The following is a 21,522-nucleotide window of genomic DNA, read 5'->3' as shown; positions in this document are numbered from 1 at the left end:
TATTTCATAATTATAAAATAGAATGGAAAGATTAAGATTAGATCAGGAATCTGCAATTAAACTTGTATTTCATTATTAATGCTTAAATATACATATTATGTGCTGTTATTTATAGATATAATTTAATATCAAGACAACTCTGTAAAATATATTTCTTGACATACATCTTATATATCAGAATACAAGAAAAAAAAAAGAACAAAAAAATAAATATTGCTACAATGAGATTTACAAATCTTTTTATTCTTTTTTTATTATGTTTGTTCTAGAAATAAACTATTATACATTTTCACCTTTAATAGTATTGATAATATAACTTTAGTTAGATGTAGATGTTTATAGTTCCAGCTTAAAAGCAAGTATAATGAAAAAACAGAAAGTAAATATATAATTGTAATTGTAATGTACATTTGTTATTTGTACAAATAGTGCCAAGATTCTGTAATATTTATAAACTTTCATATACAATATCTCCATAATTGCAATTTTAGACCAAACTATTCCTTTTTAATAATAATATATACTTTAAGAAATATAGTATGATAATTAATATTCTATATTTGTATTTATAATATAATATAAGAATCTCTCACAGAGAGAGAAATAAATGTTGAAAGGAAATTCGAAGATATAAAATATAAGTTTTGTTTTATACTTATTTAGTCATTAATTGCATATTATAAAGAATTATTTCTCAGTTCATTATTAGTAAATTTACACTTGAGAATATCTTTTAATCACCTGTTTGATTATACATGTGTAATTACATCCATTATACTTGTTTCTATGCCTATACTACTATTCAAGATTCTATTTAATTCTAAGAAAATGTTAATGCTAATTGTATATATAGACACTGTGCTTTTCAGTTCATATATCATTTAATGTTACATATAGTCTTCCGAATTTAAAATCTTAAATACTTATACTATATTACAAATTTTTAATATGATTTTTATATTTACTGAATAAAAAATTAGGAAGGCATATCTAATATGAAATATGAGATAAACTTGTTAATATGGAACTTTGCATTTTAAATTAATGTTTCATACACACAATGTATATTCTATATAGCCTCAAGCATCACTTTTTAATACTAAGTACAAAACTCTCACAGCTTTACTTTTAATAAAAAAATAAAAAGAAAAATAAGGTAGTATTATAAATGGTTATAAATGCAAGTGCATAATTTTGTATCAGTATTATTATCTTTAGGTTTCAAGGATACAAAAATTACTGTTTCTATTTGCAAATGTCTCTTTATAGATATATCAACATATGAGCTTATACTTCTATAACATCAATAGTATTTATATATTGTAGTGATTAATATTGATTAATTGTTACAACATATATATGTTTGTTTATATTTTTCATACAAGTATATATATATATGTATACTTCAGTCAATATTAATCAACATTTGCTCAAAGCCATATTATATTTCTTTTTATTTACAATTCCTGTTTTTAATTTTTGTGTAGAGATCATCTTCTGCAAAGATGATATATTGTATTAAAACAATATTAACTAAACATGTTGTAAGAATTAAAAATTGGAAAATTTGTTTCAATAAAAATTATGACTTTGTCTGGATAATTGTAATAACATTAGTTCGAATGAACAAAATAACTAATATATATTTTGATTTTTGAGACATGCTTAATCAGTTGAAACTGATTTTATTAACATATAACTATTAACGTTTAACAACTATAACAAAGTAAAAAATAAAAGAAAAATTGTATTCTTAAAAAACACACTTTAAAGTTTGATTGACAAATATTATTTATAATTATTATTTGACAAATCATTATGTGTCTTTATAATCAACAATCAAATGTCTATAAAATTGATAAAAGTTTTTGAGATCATTAAAATAATAGGAAAGGAATTTCAAAAAAACTGTACATTTAAGAAGTTCCATTGACTTCACATTTTCAATTAATTCCATTTTTCATGCAGGCATTAATAATCTATACTGTAATATCATAAATATTATATATCACAATAATTTATCTTCGTTAAATTTCCAATGTAGGAAGATGTTTGAATGTTTGTGTTAAAGAATATATTATATAGTAAACTGCACTCTTACATATTAATTTTGAATCTATATACCATATGAAACAAAACAAATCTAATAGTTTTTGTGGAATTTGTTAAATTAATAAAATTGTACGCTTATAACTTAAACGAGTAAGCATACTGCAAAAAATGTAAATGAAATAAATTTTGATGACCTAAATTTAAAAATACTTTAAAATACTTCATCTGAGCAACAAATGTTTATATATTTAATACTATTGCATTTTATCATAAAAATGGAATTATATTTATAAAGATAATATTTTAAAGATTATAACTAATTCCATTTCAACAATATTTTCTATTTAATACATCAAAGATGTAATTATATCATAAAGAATATTTTATGACAATTTATAAAAAATTAATATAATGGAATTTTTATAAAGATTAAGTCATTTAAATGTATTTAGTTTTGCTATTTTTGCATCATGTTATAGCATATGTCCTAAACATGAATATTACTATAACAATTTATTATAAATATGTGCTATAAGTATTATATCTTGTACTTTGATCATTTTTTTTTTTTTTTTTTTATATAATAAACCATTTTCAACTATTTATTATTTGACTCAACTTCATCATTTAGCTTGAAATATTTTAAAAGCGTTGTTTAACTTCGAATTTCATTTTACACCAATCATGTTTTATTAATATGCAAATAATTGTGTTTGTGAATCGTAATTACTTTCCGGAATAAGTCAAGTAAATACTTTTATACCTACATAATTGTCTGCATATTTAAAGAGTGTTCTTATAATGTTAGGAAAAAATATATATGTGTGTAATAAAAGAACATGTTCCATTCACTTACACTAATAAGATTCATTTTTGTCCAGTGATATAATGGAGTGAAATGTAGTTATATATGCTCAGTTCAGAAATATTTTTCATTTATATTTCAAACAATATTACTTATATTCTTACGTTCTATTTGATCTTATTAATTTTATAGATGTGGAAGTCTATCCACTTCACCCATTTCAGTAAAAGTTTCATCATCCATTGTATAACTCAACATAAACTTTAAAGATACTGATTCCTAAAATAATTTAAAGATGTGATTATATCACTTAATCATGTGCAAAATAAATATTCGTAAGTTGTTATTGTATTACCTTAAGAGGATTTGCAATTAACATAATTTGTGTAATTGCTGATGGTGGAAGAAATGGATTATGTGCTGGTAATTCTGTATCAGAAGGAGGTTGAAGTCTGCACTTACATTTCTTTACATAAATAAATAATAACAAAATATATTATAAAGTAGAGCTATATATTAGAGTAAGAAACAGTTGAATTTTTATCTTATCTTTGTTTTACCTTAGGTACTACTGCTTGAAACAAATAATTGTTAAGTGGTTTGGTATTTTTACTCATTGTTGTAACTACTATTACAGAAACATCTGGTCTTGGACTATCTTGTGCGAAATGAAGTATTACTGAAATACCATTTTTTTCTTCTATCACTGTTATAGGTGGATTTGTACCTATATAAACAGATTCATATGCATTTATAATGTAAATATATACATTAATTGATTTTAAATATTTCTATCTACCTGGTTTAATATCTTGAAGATTTACATTAATATCGGTTAGAGACTTGATTGCTGGTTCAGAATTAACAGTTAATGCTGGCGCGTCATTTACTTTCATCAATATGTTTTCTTCATCTGCTTCAATGTTTTTACTTTCGTTACAAGATTGTGATACATTGACTGTATTATCACCATTATGAAAATTTGGAGATATAGAATCATTTTTCATTTTTTCATTTTCATTGTTACTTGATTTGTCCACATTGTGCTGTATCATATTATTATTCGTAGAAGTTAAATCCATTAAATTGTGATTATCAAGTTCAGATTGAAATTTTGTAAATTGAGCAAAGGATGGTTTCCTATGATAAAAAAAATATGAAGATTATACTATAATAAAATCATATTAATATAAAAAAATATATATATATTAAACACATTATGTTATTGCCACTAACTTTTCATCCAAAGATGACTCTTTTGCCATTTTATATGACAAACTCTGTTTAAGGAGAGATTCCCCTAACTCATTTAATTCTTCTAATGCTCTGGCTTTACTATCCATTTTCTTCAAAGGTGTATCAACTTTAACAAAATAAAATGATATATACTTTATAAAGTATTCGGCGATTAATCGTTTAATAAATGCACATACTTTTCTTTCCATTTTGTTGAATATTTATTGGATCCATAATCATTAGCTCTGGAAATAAGTTATTTTTATCTGTGGTTAAAGAGAAATCCAGTGAGTTTCCAAAAGAATTGAAAATGTCTCCAAGAACTTCCATATCCGACTGTGAATTTGTTGCCACTGTATTATTAGTTTTATCTGTATCTGCATTCAAAGTACATTCAGAAATAGCAGCATCAATTGGAGAAGACAAATCCAATAATGATGGATCATTATTAATATTCGTTTTAGTAACTTTTTGGCCTAGTATAATCACAGCAGTATATTTATCAAATACTTCACCCAATGCATCATTTGCTGCGAGTACGTCACCTAATATATCACGCATATAATATTATGAAAAATAATATAAAAACAATTTCTCATTATTATATGAGAATATAGTTATAAATTGTATAAAATACTGAACAATTCAATAAAAATTATTAAACACATTATTATTTTTAAAAATAATGAAATATTTACCAAGCATTTCTTCATTGTCCTGAGTTTCGTTAGCTAATCTTAACATAGTGGGTTTTAAACGTTCACATGCTTGATGAAGTTCATTCATTAATTCAACATCTTCAAGACTAGTTTCTTTTTGATTGTATGAATCTAACATTTCAGATAATAATTTAACATTATTATGAACTGATTCCAATTCCATGATTCTTCGTGAATTCAATTGTACTCTTCTTTCGTCCTACAAGAAAATATAAATTGATATATTTGAAAAAAAAATAAAATAAAATAAAATAAAAATATAGCCACCATAAGTTTTTATTTACCTCTTTTACCATAGTTTTGATTAATCTATTTGCAGCTTGTAAATCACCAGGGTTTTTACTTTGTAGCAGTTTTTGCAACAACTTTGATTTTTCCTCATCCTCGAATATCGTATTTTTTGCTTTCGGTATTTTCAAGACTTCATCTGTATTACTAACAATAGGTACTGAATCCTCCTATAGTTTCATATTGTCTTAATCTTTAAACATTTGATTATTTCATAAGAACATTTGAAATAGTTAATTAATTTGACCAACCTCTATGACTCCTTGCTTTCTAAGCATTTCATAAGCCTCTTTAATTTTTGATTCTCGTGGATACTCTTTCGACCAAAAGAACAAAAGATGTAATACTTTTTGACGTACAGCTATAGGAGTTTTATTGCCTAAATATTTTGGCGAAACAAGTCGTATCATTTCGTTCAAAAAGCGGAACTTTCCAACTTCTGCATGGAAATTTGGCCCGCATTTTCTCATACAAGTATCTAATAACTGTATTAAAATAAAATAAATATATAAAATAAATTATTTAAGGAAAAGTTCATAATAATAAAAGTATACCTACTGCAAGAGCTTGAAGAGCTTCAAATTCATTAGATGATTGGATATGTGTTGCTAATAATTTACTGCCTATTTGAATACCTTCTGTTTCCTTCATAACCATAACACAAAATGCTTCAATAGCTGCTATATCAGATTTCTGATTTTGTGGATTTGTAGCTCTTTCTATAAGATATATTTAATATATTTTATATCTTTTTTACAAATAATTAAATGTTATATATATATTGAAATATAATAACAATAAATAAAATAAAAGATTAACTTTTAAATAGTATAAAATAATTCTTGTAATCATTTAAAAATTTATTTTCAAAGATAAAATAATTCTTTAATACGTACGTATCAAAGCCTCGAGACTGGTTGTCACAACATCCATTTTTATAATTCTGTTTATTTATTTAACTCTGTTATTACACTAATATCTTAATGACAGATAAAATAATACAATCATGTCATCTTGATCACTTGTCGAAAAATCTTTCTCTGTCTTTCAAACAGAAACTTTAAGTATATAGTATGGAAAGTTATTATCGATTGTATATTTCTATTATTCTTCAATATTCTGTCATATCAATAAGGTTTGAAATTGTTAGAATTTCAATAATCTTCTTCTCTTATTCCTATTGTATAGTCATCGTCGATAGTACTTTAGTAAACAGCTGTTCTATCACCGAATCAAAGATCGCTAAAGTTAGATAGATTATAAGAAACAGAGCAGCTAATGTAAACGTCAAAAATATTACTACGACGATACACCCATGCACACACACGTACACAAATACATACACATTCAAACATTCCAACAATTTCAATTCGATTACTTATAACATTATTTGTTATTAACTTTCTCACAAATGGAGATTGCATAACCTTACATATTGTATTCTCTAATATTGTTTCTTAATCGATAATCGTAAATCAAAAATTCGAAATTATTTTCTAGTAGTTTATATTCAAGTTTCCAGTCATTCAAAGTTGAATATTCAGCATATGCTACATAGAAATAATATACGAGTTTGATAAATATAAAAATAAATAGGAATTTAGATTTTAACTTACCAATATTTTTTAAATGACAATCGGAAAGTTGTTAAGAAATTTTTTAATAAATTTAAACAAAAGAAAAAAATAGAGCCCAACATATCTCGTTAAGATAGTACATAAGTAATATAGAAGATTGTAGTTTCTATTTTTATATAATAGTTATTATATATTAATTTAATATGAAATAAAAATTTTAATTTTTTAAATTTAGAAAAATATTACAATTTGTAAATTATTGTAATCGTCTACTAAAAAATATTCCCTAGATTTGTATTTTTGTTTAATAGGGAAATATGATCGACACGGATGATATAATTTTTGTATACAAATTTTAGAACTTATCAAAATTACGAAGTTGATATTTTTTTAATCTTCTACCGTCATATAATTTAAATAAAAAATTAATTTAACAACTTTTTAATTCTAATGAATTATAAGTAGCAAATGTTTTATTTCAATGGAAATATGCCCATAGTGTCACTTTTTTGAAAATAATTAGTTCATAGATTTATCAATAGTTGGCGATGTCATCAAAATGCAGAAATGAATCTAGTATTTTTTAGTCTTGCATGTTTTTATTCATTTCTGTATCAAATTTTTTATTTTTTGTAGTTTCAATAATCTTATTAATGTTAATATTAATATACTTAATAATAATAATAATAATCTCTTTTTCTTATTACTATCGTATTGTTAATTAGTTTTTAAAATATATGGAAAAAAAAATTAAAAATTATCAATAGTGTCATTAATTTTCTTTTTTTTTCTCTTTTTTTTAGATAATCATTATAACAAAAAATTTTAATTCAAATAAAAAATAACAGAATAATATATATATATATATATATATATATATATATATCATATGATTACATAACATTTATATTTAAAAATTGTACCAGAAATTCTATCAACAATTTTAGAAATAGTACAAATATTCATACAAGAATATCTTACGTGAATTAATAAGCAGAAACATGTTCTACTTATGTCACTTTAGCAGATAACAATATATCAACTATAAAAGAAGATTCACTGTAACAAAGTAATAAAGTAATTCAATATTAATCCTTTGAACTGACTTTTCTGGTAGTACAACTTGCTGATATATAATGAACTCTGATGATAGAGTATAAACTGTATTTTTCCTTTTAGAATCAAATTAATTAAACAAAAAATTAAATAGTGAGAGAATCATCATATATTCAATACATTACAAATTCTCAACATATAATAAATTTCTGTTAATAATATTACATAATAATGCATTTGAGAGATAATGTTAGATACATAAAAGAGGAATCATATTTCAGCTTTATATCAACCATAAATCTATTCTAACAAGATCTTATCTAAAATTTTTTATTTTTTAATCATTCTTCAATCTCAACATCTCTTTCTTTCTATCTTTAATAGAATTAATTACTGTAATAAGTATAATACTGCTATACATATCCAGAATAAAACGTGCGTGTATGTGTATGTGTGTATGTGTCAGAAATTTTGTTTTTCTAACGAATATCAAAATTATATTATATGTTTCTGCATTATATAGGTGCCTTTACGACGTCAATTTTATAACGCTCCTGCACGTTATATTGCTACTACTTTGGTTCGTACATGTATGTACATTAATGGTACGTAATAGGGATTCCCTAACCTATATAAAGGAAAATGTCATTGGATATAAACAAAATATTTACTGTTATAATAAAACAATACAATAACAAAATTCATGATTAAAGTCAAATCATTAGAGTCTGCTTAGTTTAAAGGTATTATTGAATCGTTTACGATAAAGTTGTTTGTGTTAAACGATCATTTGAAGTAAAAATATACTAGACCATTATTGTAAGAATGAATGTTATAATCTTGAAATAATGACCGATTCTCTGTTTCTCTCTCTCTCTCTCTCTCTCTCTCTCTCTCTCTCTCTCTCTCTCTCTCTCTGTCTCTCTTTCTCATCTAATGTGAATGTGATTATTTTTCAAAAGAACGGAAAGATACAAAAGGGAGGCCTATAGAAAGGAAGACTCGACAAACTGGTGGGGGGTACCTTCACAATGCGCCATTAATATACCCTAAATGTACCTTTGCTATACCTGATAAAACTTCAGATACATATTTATTACTTAGCAGTGTTTCGATCAACGTGGTTTCTGATTCAAAGTAGTGTCCATTCTTAAAAGTTCGTATAAAAACCTAATTTTGTATTATTTTAACTTGCTTATAATGTAAGTTGTATACAGATGTGTTGTGGCCACGTGATAGAAGAAGACTTCGTATTATTGGTTGCGTAGTCACCGATGGAATAATCATTTCCTGCGCATGTACGCTTCAGATTTTGCAACAAAGCGAAGTTTCTCAAGTTACGCGTTGATAGTATTTGTGGAATTAATTAATGGATTCTCACTATCAATATTTGAAAAGAATGATACATAATGTATAAAGTTATGAATATAGCGTAACAAGGGTGTCTGTGGACTCTCGAATTCAGGTTAGTTTTAGTTAAAACGTTTCGAGAATAAGTAACTTAACCTAATGTGTGTTGTCAATCGAATCTTATTCGTACGTAATTAGTTGGCAAATAACTTTTGTAATTCACTTCTTATAACAGTAAAATTAATCGATTTATTTGCTTTGTATTACTTTATTTATTTTAGATATTTGATAATATCTTATTTAAATAACTTTTGATACTTTAATTTACAGATTAACATTCCAGTATATGTTGGGGCGCATTTATTCACGATAGCTGTACATGCTTTTAAGCCCTACAGCAAACAACACGACGCTACACCGGTGAGTTCCAACACAAAATATTGCTTGGTAGTACGGCGGACACTCAAAGCCAACTAACCATGTCTGTACAAAGTGTTGCTCTGGCATCTCTCACGGCCACCTATACCGACTCGGAGGGCGAAGACGGGGTGGAAGACGACCTTCAGGAGAATTCGAACACTCCCCAGGGGGCCGCCCCGCATAATGCCCAAGTCGGTCAGCCCCAGGCTCTCACCAGTCCCAAATCTGGCAGATCAGCCTCAAATAGTCCCAACGTTGCTTCCAGTGTTGGTGGCAAGTCTAATAGCAACTTGCCGAACGCGCCCACCTTAGTAACTGATGTAACATCGAAGGTGCAGAGATTGGTTTCATATTTTGATGATTCAATAGTTTCCGACGATGAAGGAGCTGTGCCGATGGTGGTTGAGGAACAGCCTTCAGAGAATGGAAGGCCTTCCTTGACTACTGAGCAGTCTCCCTCGTGTCAGGGAGAATTAGTTTCAGATGGAGAAACAGATCCTTATGGAGTTATAATACCACCTGAGCCGCCAGGTCAATGTCCACCGGAATTACAAGAAAAAATAACAAAACTTTTTAGGAAAATGGAGAGTGGCGGTTTAGATATGAATAAAGTCATACAGCAAAGGAAAGACTTTAGAAATCCATCCATTTATGAAAAATTAATTCAGTTTTGTAGCATCAACGAACTGGGTACAAATTATCCTCCAGACAGATTTGATCCATTTAAATGGGGCAAGGATTCTTATTATGAGGAATTGGCCAAGGTACAAAAAGCGGAAATGGACAAACTTGAAAAAGCTAGAAAAGAAAAAACAAAAATCGAAATAGTGTCAGGTACTGCAAAACGACCAAATAATTCTTCCAGTACAGCAGAAGAGGATGCTAAAAAAAGAAAAAGTAAGTGGGATCAAGTGGCAACTGGTGCCACTGTATCTGTAAAACCCACAGTTTTGTTGTCTCAACCAACTTTGACTACGTTAACGTCCTCTGCAACCGGTACGAAGGCAACTGTTATATCAGCTTTTGGTTCACTACCAAAGAAAAGACTGTAACATATCGTGTAAATTTATTGTAAATACTATTTGTTTAAAACAAATACTTTTCATGTGTTTTTTTACATTTTTTGACTTGAATTCACATGTTTACAACTCGTAAAGTGTACATCGAGCGTATCTCGTTTTATTTTTCTTACATGTGATTATACAGTACATCAGCTTTTGCGATATTATCCACTGATTTTTATTTCATTTGCATGATATAAAAGCGTAAAAATTTGATCGGAATTCCTATTAATCTTTAGGATTTAATGCACGTTGAAACTTTATATGATATTGATTTAACAACAGAGGTTTCTTTCTTTAATGATAAAAGTAGAAGAAATCTGCGTTAAATAGTTGATATTGTATTCATCCTATAATCGGCCAAAACTTGCATCTGCGTTCAAATTGCACAACCAATAATAATACATTCTTGATTTTCAGTTTTTTACCAGGAGATATGCATAAATTATGTATATAAGTATCACACAAAATCTGTATCTAAGCATCACATCAAAATATGAAGTGTGATCATAAGATGTTTTACATATGAACCTATATGCTTAGATGCATATCAAATTATTCGAGGTTGTTAAATTGTAATATTGTGGTTCGTAGTATCAATGCAACAATAATATTAAGATACAGATACAAAACTCTGGAGTTACAAGAATTTTCTACAATGTAATAATAGGTAACAAGATTGTGTGCAAGATTAATTGCATTTTTTTGTGTTGAAATGTACTTTCTTATCAATATCTGAACTGTGCATTATACAAAGACATCATTGTACATATAAAAGAGAAAGTTTTCAGTACTTACTTACTCATTTCTGTAACTTATACCACATTCATGTAATCTTTTATAGAAAAATTTAACAGCCTTTCAAAGTAAACAGAAAATATATATCTTCAGGTTTAATTATATATCCATGCACATACATGGACAAATTGTACAAAATATTTATCAGCATGAGCTATGTGTATTTATTAATATATGATTAAGAGAGAGCAAACAGATTTTATATATCTTTGGTTTCTTAGGCTTATTTTTTCACGTTGATGCAAGTAATTGAATGTGGTATTTTATTGTAGATGTGTTTTGTATACACAATTATCTTCAGTCAAAATGCCATAGTATATAAAGAGATCAAAGTCCTATTTAAGACCTCTTGTGTGGAAAAAATTAGAAATTACAATGTAGAATGAGAAAAAGAATCTGTAAACTCTGCATTTCCATTTTGATCAGTAAAATTCTATTAACTTAATTGCCAGTTTGGAAGGTAGGTGTTTATATCTTCTTTTTCTCTTAATCTTTGGTCCACCATGAGAACTATTGTTAATAGTAAATACTGAACACCAAAAAATTATTATATATGTCTTATAAGGATTTAATGTTGGCCTAAAAGTATTACTGACATTTCAAACATTACAACAAATGAATTATTTTACAATTATATATTTGAATACGATTTATTATGTTCTTTAAGAACTTAATGAACTATAGTATTTTAATTTATTACAAATTTATCCTTTTTAATTTTGAAATATTAAAAGAGAATAGAATATTAATTGTGTTCAGTTATAAATGATATCTTGCATGAATCTCTTGTACTGTCAGTTACACTTTCAGGCAGAACAACTATATTTTTTCAAAGTTGTACCATAAACCGTTACACCCACTCTATAATAAAATTATACTACTGCCGCGATTTCTAAATTTATAATAATACGCTGAAAAGGACAGTCATGAACGCGCTACAGTTGTTCAGTAAAAACGATATTAATAAATGTCGCATAAATTACTTTGTTCTATTATAATCACTTAGGTGAACTGTTTGTAAAGACACATGAGCTTGTTTTCAGTTCAAAAACCTAGTTATTATTTGTATATTAGATACAAAGAAAAAAGAAGAAAACAAAACAAAAAGAAGAAAAATTAAATATAACATAACGATGTTATCAATTTACAATTTATCATTTATTACAGATAAAAGAAATAAAAAATTGTGTATAATCTTTTACTACTTGACTTGTAATAACCAAATACCTAATATAAATAGTAGATAATAATCATCAATCAAATATTAAACAGTATTTTCGTGTTTAATAATCAAATAATGATAAACTTATTTATTTAGTAACTTGCTCGAATACGCGCGCGTGTGTGTATGTGTGTGAGTGTGTCTGTATATATATATATATATATATATATATATATATATATATATATATATATGTCTGTGTATGTATGTATGTATGTGTATGTATATAAGTTAAAATTGGCGGTGAACGTGTGATAACGTGCGATAACAAATAGAGCGCGACGTGCGCATGCGCGCGCACTGTTGCACCCGCGAACTTCGTTAACTTCCGAATACTTCAGAAATTTTAATACTTGTTATGCTTCCCTTCCTTCTATCCCTCTTCTAGTTTTCAATATTATATATATATATATATATATATATATATATATATATATATATATCTTTACGGTACAAGGCAAACGATGTAAAGTATCGAACATATATTTCAATTGGTTGGTCAATGGTACGTTCGTGAAATCCTTGAACCAATCAGAACGCCCTTTCTGCTGTAATTCATTTGAATCGGTGATTGGCTGAAAGCTTAGCTGCATGTCACTTGCGATCATTCTTCCCGTTGGGAGAAAGAGAGAGAGAGAGAGTACGCACCCATGTTTTCCAAGTGATGTGCATACACGGATCTCTCACGGTGAAAACCGCGCGGCTCATCAACACGGAAATACACACGGAAAAAAAAAGAGAATAGTTTCTTGAAAAATAATTATTACCGATGTCGATATGATTGAATCATCCAACGACATAGTGCGCAATGTTTTATTCGTGAACGTGAATAAGGGATAGAAAAAAAATCCGTGTTGGAGAAAGAATAGAAGAGTAGAGAAGTATTAGAAGAAGTAGAAGAAGAAGAGAGAGGGAAAGGAAAGAGAGAGATCGCTATAATTTGGCCGCACATCGGCTGCTGCCTTCACCGCCGCATGCGTAATAATTACTTCTTATTCTCAAACTCGATCGAAACATATTATCCGACCGAAGAGCACTCTTTGGGCTCTAGAGGAAAGAGGAGATGCTGTAATGGCTGCCGTTTCATGAAATGAAGGTACCCAGCCAGTTTTGTGGTTCCACGATGGAGGAGAACTCCAGTTCTGCGTCGCAAAATCACAACGGTCAATTATCTGGTAGTGCTAACGTTTCGCTCACTAATAACAAGCATCAAGGCAATGACAATGGCAGCAATGGTGATGCCAAAGATCAGAGACCACAATACTCCATGCCTGGTATTCTGCATTTCATTCAACACGAATGGGCTCGTTTTGAACTCGAAAGATCACAATGGGAACTTGACAGAGCTGAGTTTCAGGTGAACGTTTCTTGATTTATTTCAATAAGAAATTGTCATTCTCATACTACTTACTATACTATTACGATCTTAGTATCACTTCACATGTCATATGACAGGACATAAAGAAGTATAGTACACAAAGATCCGCTATAGTATTATTCTTTTCGAGGTTTTTATAATTTTTATATTTTTTTTATTTTCGTGGGAAATGAGACTTTAACAAATTTTTTTCCAATATTTTTGTTATCTGTATTTAGAGAAAGAAAAATGTTTCTAATTGTGTACAAATTCTAGATTGAAATAATATTTATCAATATTTCTAGAATTTATGTTTTTAATTTTCATTTATTCTCATATGAATTGCACGTGAGACTCATAAACTTGGGTTTAATGAGATATTAGAAAGATTAAGAAAAACTTTAATGAGTAGAGATAAAGGAAGATAGAAACAGAGGAGGATAGAGAGAGAGAGAGAGAGAAAGAGAGAGACAGAGACAGAGACAGGAAGGGATATATAGAAAAGAAATAATAGGGGGCTGGAAAGGGAGTAAGAGTCTTTGAAGCTATAAAAGTTTATATCAAAGCAGTATAAAAATAACTATAAAAAGTTACTTGATAGATAAGAACATAATTAATATACTAGTGTTATTGTTGATTACTTCAGATGAAACAAAAGATATTATGTATTTCATCAACAACTTCTTTATTTAATTAATATTTTTCTTACAGGCTAGGATAGCTTTTTTACAAGGTGAAAGAAAAGGACAAGAAAATTTGAAAAATGACCTAGTAAGGAGAATAAAAATGTTGGAATATGCACTAAAGCAGGAACGGTGAGTTAATCAAATTAAATCATGTTAAATACAAGACTTTTTAAAATCTATCTTTTTATATAAGTTTTGATAATATTTTGCATGTGGATTCCTTTGTTTATTTTACTAATGTAAAATAATGTTATACATCTAGAGCAAGGTATCACAAATTAAAATATGGAACTGACTTGGTTATCCAAGGAGATGTTAAACCACCTTTATATGAAGAGGGTAGTACTTGTACTAGTACAGAAGGAGGTGGTGGTGGTGGTGGAGATGGAGAAGCACCATTTACATCTGTTAGCAACATTAGCTGGAAACAGGGTCGTCAATTACTAAGGCAGTAAGTATAATTTTCTACATTGAGAAATATATGAATATCAAACAAAACAAATGTTATAGTCTTTATATGATAGCATAGTACAATGTTGGCTAAATATTATAAATCAATTGTATTACAGATATTTACAAGAAATTGGCTACACTGACACAATAATAGATGTAAGATCAAACAGAGTGCGATCTCTTCTTGGTTTAAATAATAACACGGACTCTGATGATATGAACACACCAGCTTTAAATGGAAATGAGTCATCTGTTAAAGCAAAAAATAATACGCGAAGAACTCCAGGAAAAAAGGTAGAGGTAAATAGCATTATATGTGTTAACTCACACTGTTGTCCTAAATTATTATTCCATCAGGTATCATTGTACGTCAAGTTAATATTTACTACAATATATTCTTAAAATAAAAGTTTTTGTTAGATGCGTTCTTCTACACAAACTTTTCTTTAAATGCTGGCAAGTTTACAGACATTTATTTTTACAAGTCTTGCAGTTAATATTAAACATAATTGACTTCTTCTTCAAAATTACAGCAACAGCCTTCTTCAATAGCAGAAGCAATGATATTAGACACAGAAGCAGCTGTTATGGCAAGTTTCGAGTTCTTGCCACAAACAGACATGGACATGGAAGAAGGAGAAGGAGATGTAGAAGATGAAATGTATGACACAAATATAGAATCTAAGTCAAATAAGGTAATATCAAATTATTGTTATTATTATTATCATTATTATTATTTTATTTTTGTAAAAGATTATAAATTAGTATTATATAAAATTTTGTGCATTTTCAGGCATCATTTGTTATAACAGAAGACGTAGATGCTGAAGCAGAAGAAGTATTAAATCAACTAAATCTACTCACCCAAACTGAAGAATCGCCACCACCAGGCTGGAGTTAGTACTATTAAAATTCATTATATTTTTTTTTATCATAAACGAAAAAGGGTGATTTTAATTTATTTTTCTTATTTTATTCTATATATGTATATATATATAGACGCATTACCCAGAGGTTTACAAACAGATCCAAGGCGTCCCACTGAAGAAGGCGATTCTACATTGGAATTGGGAGAATTAGAGCAACTGTGTGTAAACAATGAAGCAGAAGTATCATACGATGTAAGTTGTAATATTTAGATCACTTGTTTTTTCACATGAACTTTTGAAATTGTTACATTTATTGCATAAGTAAGATATTTGAATTATCAAAAGTTATAGAGGAAGGACTCATATGTAAGTTCACATATTTTAATGTGATCAATTAGATTATGTAATAATAGAATAATTTCATTAGTTATGTTTCTATTAAAATCTTTTTTAAATGCAGATGGTAACAACTACAAAAGAAACGTATCGAAAGACATGGAATGCAAAGTATACATTGCGCTCTCACTTTGATGCTGTTAGAGCACTCGTCTTCCATCCTACAGATCCTGTCCTTATAACCGCAAGCGACGACCATACATTAAAGCTGTGGAATCTACACAAAACTGTACCAGCCAAAAAGTATGTCAAATATATATTAACAAAATCATAATGTAAATAAACTGTAAATACATTCTTAAAAGAATATTATATAATGATAATTTTTCTATTATTTGTAGGTCAGCTTCACTAGACGTAGAGCCATTATATACCTTCAGATCCCATACAGGTCCTGTTCTTTGTTTAGCTATGGATAGCACTGGAAGTCGTTGTTACAGTGGTGGTTTAGATGGTATGATTCACTGTTGGACACTTCCATCTGCAAATATAGATCCATATGATTCGTATGATCCAAGTGTCCTTAGCCAAACTTTAACTGGGCACACTGATGCCATCTGGGGCTTAAGTATGTATCAGCCTCGTTCACAGTTGTTATCTATCAGTGCTGATGGAACAGTGAAACTCTGGAGTCCTCAAAGCAAAGTACCACTTCTTAACACTTATACCTCTGAGCAAGGTCCGTAATTTCATGTTAATAATATACATGTATATGTACACATACATATTTTATTTTTCTAGATGGTTTTAATGTATTTATGATTTTAATTATTTATAGATGGAATACCAACATCTGTTGATTTTATACGGGACGAACCGCACAAATTAGTCGTGGCATATGAAGGAGCTTGCGTGTTGTTTGATTCTGAGACTGATGCTGTTATAGCTCGATTAGAAGCTAATGAAACAAAAGGTGTAAACCGTGTTGTGGCTCATCCAACTTTGCCACTAGTTGTAGCAGCACATGAAGATCGACATATTCGATTTTATGATCATCGTTCTGCAACTCTTGCTCATGCTATGGTTGCACATCTAGATGCAGTTACTAGTCTTGCTGTGGATCCTCATGGTCTTTATTTACTTTCAGGAAGTAAGTTTCTAACGTCCATTGTTTTCTAATATAAATACGTGATAATATTTTTGGATACGTGAATATTATTATTATTATTATTATTTCTTTTTTTAGGTCATGACTGCAGTATAAGATTGTGGAACATGGATAATAAGACTTGTGTTCAAGAAATAACGGCGCATCGGAAGAAATTTGATGAAAGTATTTTAGATGTTGCGTTCCACCCATCAAGACCATTTATCGCAAGTGCAGGAGCTGATGCTCTTGCTAAAGTATTTGTTTGAAGTGTAAATCAAGATATACATTTCTACTACTGAGCAATTTTTGTACTCATTCTTTTAGATAGTTTTGCTCGTATGTATTACACGTTCAATTTTGTTGTAGCATTTATCACTTTACCATTGAAACACCTGTTTAAAAGAAAAAAAAAAAAAAAGAAAAAACTGGAGTCAAAACGTAGGCTGTCGTGTTATAAAATAAATTCAACATGTCACCACCTTTTATCAAAAACAATAATTTTACATATACATGCTGCTTATTGATACGATTTTCAGTAAGTAGATAATACAACAATTTGGGTTAGTGGAAAGGGGTCTATCTGTAGAATATTAGTTGATATAGTCCTGATAATTAGAGGATAAAAGCCCCTTACCCAAAATCCAGGAAGCACACTGCCGCGGTAGCGTAATATTTATCCCTATGTTAACTATTTATTACCGATATCACAGTTACTGTTGCACAGGTACTGGAGATTAATATAATAATTGATGATGAAGCTGTTCTTATAAAAATGCAGCAACATTAGTCTCCCGTTACATATTTTTCGTGCTACCTTACATATTCAATTCATTAAGGTCGGCATATGTTAACAACTACAGAAACAATAATAATAATAAAAAATAATATTAATAATAATAGTAATAATAATATTAATACTGATAATAATAATAATAATAATATTAATAATAGAAATACTTTTAAGATAACTATAATATGATAGATATAATATTAATAACAATAAATTATAATTGTGTGTTTCTCTGTAATATATTGTATTTAAAAATAGACCTCTGTGTAACGTATTATAATTAACATTTTTTATTGAAATTTTTCATTCCGTCATTTTATCATTTGCAATCCTTACAAATAAATTATGTATCTCCCGAGTTGCATGCAATAAACGAAATGAAGAATTAATTGTACGAAGCGTATTCAGATACTTTTATATATTATTCAATTACATTGGTAGATTAAGTAATATTGACAAATTTGTAGAATTGTTAGATTAAAAATTGTACCTCAAATATTTAATTAGATATAGATACTTTTAAATATTATATAAGAAATTAACAAAATTTCTTTGCGATATATTGTATTTAAACGTACGCAAATAATAGGAATTAAAATTGTAAAGTAGAAAAATATTTTACTTTAACTTCTGTTATATTTTTATGATCGAAGAATAATTAAGATATTCAAACGTTACTTTCTCTCACATACATTTTGGATTATATTATATAATGATTAAAAGTAAATGTAATAAATATTACAGTTACAAAAATAGAATAGAACATTTAATCTAATATTAATAGAATTAAAGTTCTCTTGGATAAAAATAATAGTTGTTCCTACTTTTTATTATTTTTATCGTTTTTTTATATCATCCTTTTATAAATTTTATATAATTTTTATAATATAACATTAACTCCTTTTAAAGTAATATTAATTATGATTATAATAATTTCTTTATGTCATCAAGACATTTATTAGCTTCTACTAGAGATTCTTCATCCTCTTTATTTTTAGCTATTCTTTGACCTTCGTAGCAAGCTTTCTTTGCATTAAGATATAAACCTTTTTTTAAATAAACATTCCCTAAATTAATATGAACTGAAGCTATATGAGTCATATCTGGCAAAGATCTTCCTAGAAGAATTATATTAATATTATATTCCTTTAATTAAAATAAGTAAATCTACACATGTTTATATATTCAATAATTTACCTATTTGTGTAGCAGTAGTTAAATATTCAATTGCTTTATCATATTCTTCCATCTTGTAACTTACAGTGCCTAAATAATTAAGTAGATTCACTGTTTGCTCGTGTTCTCTACCATTTACTTTAACACATAAGTTATAAGATTGTTCAAAGTATTTAAAAGCATCTGCATATCTTGCTTGAGAAAGAAGCATTTGTGCATACCAATCATAAATCATAGCCAATAATATTAATACATTTTCATCTTTAGGATTATTATCTACATAAATTTGTACATTTTCCAAACAGTATTTATAACCAGTCTCCGCTTTTCTGTAAAAATTTTTTATTTGTTTTGTAATAAAATTAAATATTTTTCAAATATTAGTCAAATTGAAAGAATATGCTTACTCCATATCTCCTGTTTGCTCATATATATTTGCTAATTTTAAACTAATATGTATGACTTTCAAATCATTTTCTGTCACGCCATTGGATAATAATCTTTCTAAAACCAACAGAAATAAAGTTTCTGCTTTCTTTAACTGTTTAGTCTCAAATGCAAGATTAGCCATCAAATCATAAATGTAAGTAATAGCATTCTGATTCTGTAAAGCCTGAGCTTGTCTCAAAGCAACATGTAACATCTGTTCTGCTTTTTTAAATTCGTTTCTCTATAAGGAAAATGAAAATATTATTAAAACTATAATATGTTACACGTACCAATAGATTATTTTATTATATTTAACCTGTATTGATAATATTGATCGTTTAATTGTTATAATAAGTTCTGAAATTTCTTCTCCATCTTCTTCTTTAAAATTAAAAAAACCAAATAGACTACTTAAAAGAAAATAGTAATAAGTTGTATTATCATTTTTATTATTGTTATTATAACTTCTATTACTTGATTCATATAAATATTGAAATTTGAAGTTATTGACAGGTAGACCATAAGAAACTATCGGTATATTAGTTTTTAAATTATTATTTAATTTTATATGCCTTCCCACCAGGCGTGACACATTAAGCATCATTCGTCTATAATATATTGCCATTGTAACATTGATACAAAAACTCATTTATAAAAGATCTATTTACACTTTAAAAGTAATTTTGTTTTACCATAATCAGTAACACCTAGCTTTATTATTATTCAATAATCACCCATATAAATATTAGTATGATATCGAAACCCGTAAATCATTAGTATTAATAAATCAATGTCATTAACAAATTCCATGACTTTTTATAGTTAGTGAATTATGTAATCATATTATTTATATTATTCTTTTATAACTGTGTCTTTAATGTACTTCATGAAACATTTATAATATGGCAAATTATATATATCAAGGAATCATTTCACCGACTTGAAATTAAAAATGTATATTATACTTATCAGTTATAATACAGAACATTGCAATCAACAGGCATTGCACATGCGCGTATGAATGTATTTACTCTCACGGTATTGGTTTATCTGGACATAATTTATTTCATTTTGGACAAATGAAATTTTCTTGTTCTAATAATATAATATATCGATAAATAAATTTTGTTAATAAATTATAAAAATAAGTACGTATATAACCGTTAAGCAAATATATATTTAGAAATTAATACATTTTATTAGTTTATTATTTCTATTTATTTTGTATGCGTATTCTATAAAAAATTTGTTATCTTTTTATCATTTTACTATAAAATAAATGATAATCGATTAAAAATAATCAACTATTGTTAAATATTACATTCCAATTCATATTTATAAGAATAGATAATTTTTAGGTTATACAAAGAAATGTGCAAATTAATTTATATTTCGATCTACAAAAATTGTTTTTATGAATCACGCAATCACACAAGATAAACAAGATTATGTGATTTTAATTCAGTACAGTACATAATATTTATATCGTTCTTATCAAAAGACAAATTTTTTATCTAGATAGATTTCTTTTTTATCAAAACAATAATGATAATAAATCGTTATTAATATGCGTGTGTGTACGTGTGTTGTTATCATATTCTTATTAATAGACTCAAAATTGTATAATAATCAATTAACCAATAAAAAAGAATTTTATCTTAAATCGATTACATCATCATTATCGTATCGGAT

General features: G+C 27.5%; 4 protein-coding genes across 11 annotated transcripts; 2 read left to right on the top strand and 2 right to left on the bottom strand.

Moving 5' to 3' along the window:
- Positions 1–2,467: 2,467 nt before the first annotated feature.
- LOC122635152 (ADP-ribosylation factor-binding protein GGA3) lies at positions 2,468–6,583 on the bottom strand. The gene is made up of 11 exons (XM_043825019.1): positions 5,997–6,583; positions 5,659–5,819; positions 5,352–5,585; positions 5,097–5,270; positions 4,792–5,011; positions 4,291–4,638; positions 4,094–4,220; positions 3,657–3,997; positions 3,418–3,584; positions 3,213–3,323; positions 2,468–3,136 (listed from the first exon to the last, which is right to left on the bottom strand). The coding sequence occupies exons 1-11, from the start codon at positions 6,031–6,033 to the stop codon at positions 3,044–3,046; spliced, it is 2,013 nt and encodes a 670-aa protein (XP_043680954.1). The 5' UTR covers positions 6,034–6,583; the 3' UTR covers positions 2,468–3,043.
- Positions 6,584–8,694: 2,111 nt separating this feature from the next.
- On the top strand, positions 8,695–12,344 carry LOC122635160 (SAP30-binding protein). Of its 4 annotated transcripts, none has more exons than XM_043825037.1 (5): positions 8,695–8,870; positions 8,951–9,198; positions 9,414–9,503; positions 9,577–10,499; positions 10,985–12,344. In XM_043825037.1, exons 3-5 carry the CDS (start codon positions 9,463–9,465, stop codon positions 11,062–11,064), a joined length of 1,044 nt encoding a protein of 347 aa, XP_043680972.1. In that variant the 5' UTR covers positions 8,695–8,870; positions 8,951–9,198; positions 9,414–9,462; the 3' UTR covers positions 11,065–12,344. The 4 variants fall into 4 exon arrangements, with proteins under 4 accessions (XP_043680972.1, XP_043680971.1, XP_043680974.1 ...); XM_043825036.1 differs by having other exon boundaries at positions 8,700–8,889; XM_043825039.1 differs by lacking the exon at positions 8,695–8,870 and having other exon boundaries at positions 8,946–9,198; positions 9,577–10,400.
- A 917-nt stretch (positions 12,345–13,261) lies between these two features.
- Positions 13,262–17,910, top strand: LOC122635063 (striatin-4). Of its 2 annotated transcripts, none has more exons than XM_043824835.1 (11): positions 13,262–13,941; positions 14,653–14,756; positions 14,890–15,078; positions 15,197–15,374; positions 15,614–15,775; positions 15,874–15,976; positions 16,080–16,201; positions 16,410–16,588; positions 16,687–17,024; positions 17,124–17,435; positions 17,532–17,910. In XM_043824835.1, the coding sequence occupies exons 1-11, from the start codon at positions 13,675–13,677 to the stop codon at positions 17,699–17,701; spliced, it is 2,124 nt and encodes a 707-aa protein (XP_043680770.1). In that variant the 5' UTR covers positions 13,262–13,674; the 3' UTR covers positions 17,702–17,910. The 2 variants fall into 2 exon arrangements, with proteins under 2 accessions (XP_043680770.1, XP_043680769.1); XM_043824834.1 differs by having other exon boundaries at positions 13,264–13,941; positions 15,197–15,380.
- LOC122635068 (tetratricopeptide repeat protein 19 homolog, mitochondrial) lies at positions 17,885–20,832 on the bottom strand. 4 transcript variants are annotated; one of them, XM_043824845.1, is made up of 5 exons: positions 20,523–20,826; positions 20,147–20,438; positions 19,809–20,071; positions 19,423–19,730; positions 17,885–19,343 (listed from the first exon to the last, which is right to left on the bottom strand). In XM_043824845.1, the coding sequence occupies exons 2-5, from the start codon at positions 20,432–20,434 to the stop codon at positions 19,150–19,152; spliced, it is 1,053 nt and encodes a 350-aa protein (XP_043680780.1). In that variant the 5' UTR covers positions 20,435–20,438; positions 20,523–20,826; the 3' UTR covers positions 17,885–19,149. The 4 variants fall into 4 exon arrangements, with proteins under 4 accessions (XP_043680780.1, XP_043680779.1, XP_043680783.1 ...); XM_043824844.1 differs by having other exon boundaries at positions 20,147–20,826; XM_043824848.1 differs by lacking the exon at positions 20,147–20,438 and having other exon boundaries at positions 20,523–20,820.
- Positions 20,833–21,522: the final 690 nt, after the last annotated feature.

This window comes from Vespula pensylvanica, chromosome 17 (assembly GCF_014466175.1).
Source record: "Vespula pensylvanica isolate Volc-1 chromosome 17, ASM1446617v1, whole genome shotgun sequence".
NCBI lineage: Eukaryota > Metazoa > Arthropoda > Insecta > Hymenoptera > Vespidae > Vespula > Vespula pensylvanica.
The sequence above is the reverse complement of the archived record's forward strand: the minus strand, read 5'-3'. Positions and strand labels throughout refer to the sequence as shown.

Excerpts from the sequence above, each read along its gene's own strand:
- LOC122635160 (XM_043825037.1), top strand. The coding sequence starts at position 9,463 with ATGCTTTTAAGCCCTACAGCAAACAACACGACGCTACACCG. Across the intron at positions 9,504-9,576 it reads AACAACACGACGCTACACCG|TGTTGCTCTGGCATCTCTCA; the intron begins GTGAGTTCCAAC and ends GTCTGTACAAAG. Across the intron at positions 10,500-10,984 it reads GTTAACGTCCTCTGCAACCG|TTTTTTACCAGGAGATATGC; the intron begins GTACGAAGGCAA and ends CTTGATTTTCAG.
- LOC122635068 (XM_043824844.1), bottom strand. The coding sequence starts at position 20,479 with ATGAGTTTTTGTATCAATGTTACAATGGCAATATATTATAGACGAATG. Across the intron at positions 20,072-20,146 it reads GATCAATATTATCAATACAG|AGAAACGAATTTAAAAAAGC; the intron begins GTTAAATATAAT and ends TTTTCCTTATAG. Across the intron at positions 19,731-19,808 it reads GAGCAAACAGGAGATATGGA|AAAAGCGGAGACTGGTTATA; the intron begins GTAAGCATATTC and ends AAATTTTTACAG.
- LOC122635152 (XM_043825019.1), bottom strand. The coding sequence starts at position 6,033 with ATGGATGTTGTGACAACCAGTCTCGAGGCTTTGATAC. Across the intron at positions 5,271-5,351 it reads GAAAGCAAGGAGTCATAGAG|GAGGATTCAGTACCTATTGT; the intron begins GTTGGTCAAATT and ends ATGAAACTATAG. Across the intron at positions 3,137-3,212 it reads TAATTGCAAATCCTCTTAAG|GAATCAGTATCTTTAAAGTT; the intron begins GTAATACAATAA and ends AAATTATTTTAG.
- LOC122635063 (XM_043824834.1), top strand. The coding sequence starts at position 13,675 with ATGAAGGTACCCAGCCAGTTTTGTGGTTCCACGATGGAGGAGAACTCC. Across the intron at positions 15,776-15,873 it reads TAGAATCTAAGTCAAATAAG|GCATCATTTGTTATAACAGA; the intron begins GTAATATCAAAT and ends GTGCATTTTCAG. Across the intron at positions 17,436-17,531 it reads TCTTTATTTACTTTCAGGAA|GTCATGACTGCAGTATAAGA; the intron begins GTAAGTTTCTAA and ends TTCTTTTTTTAG.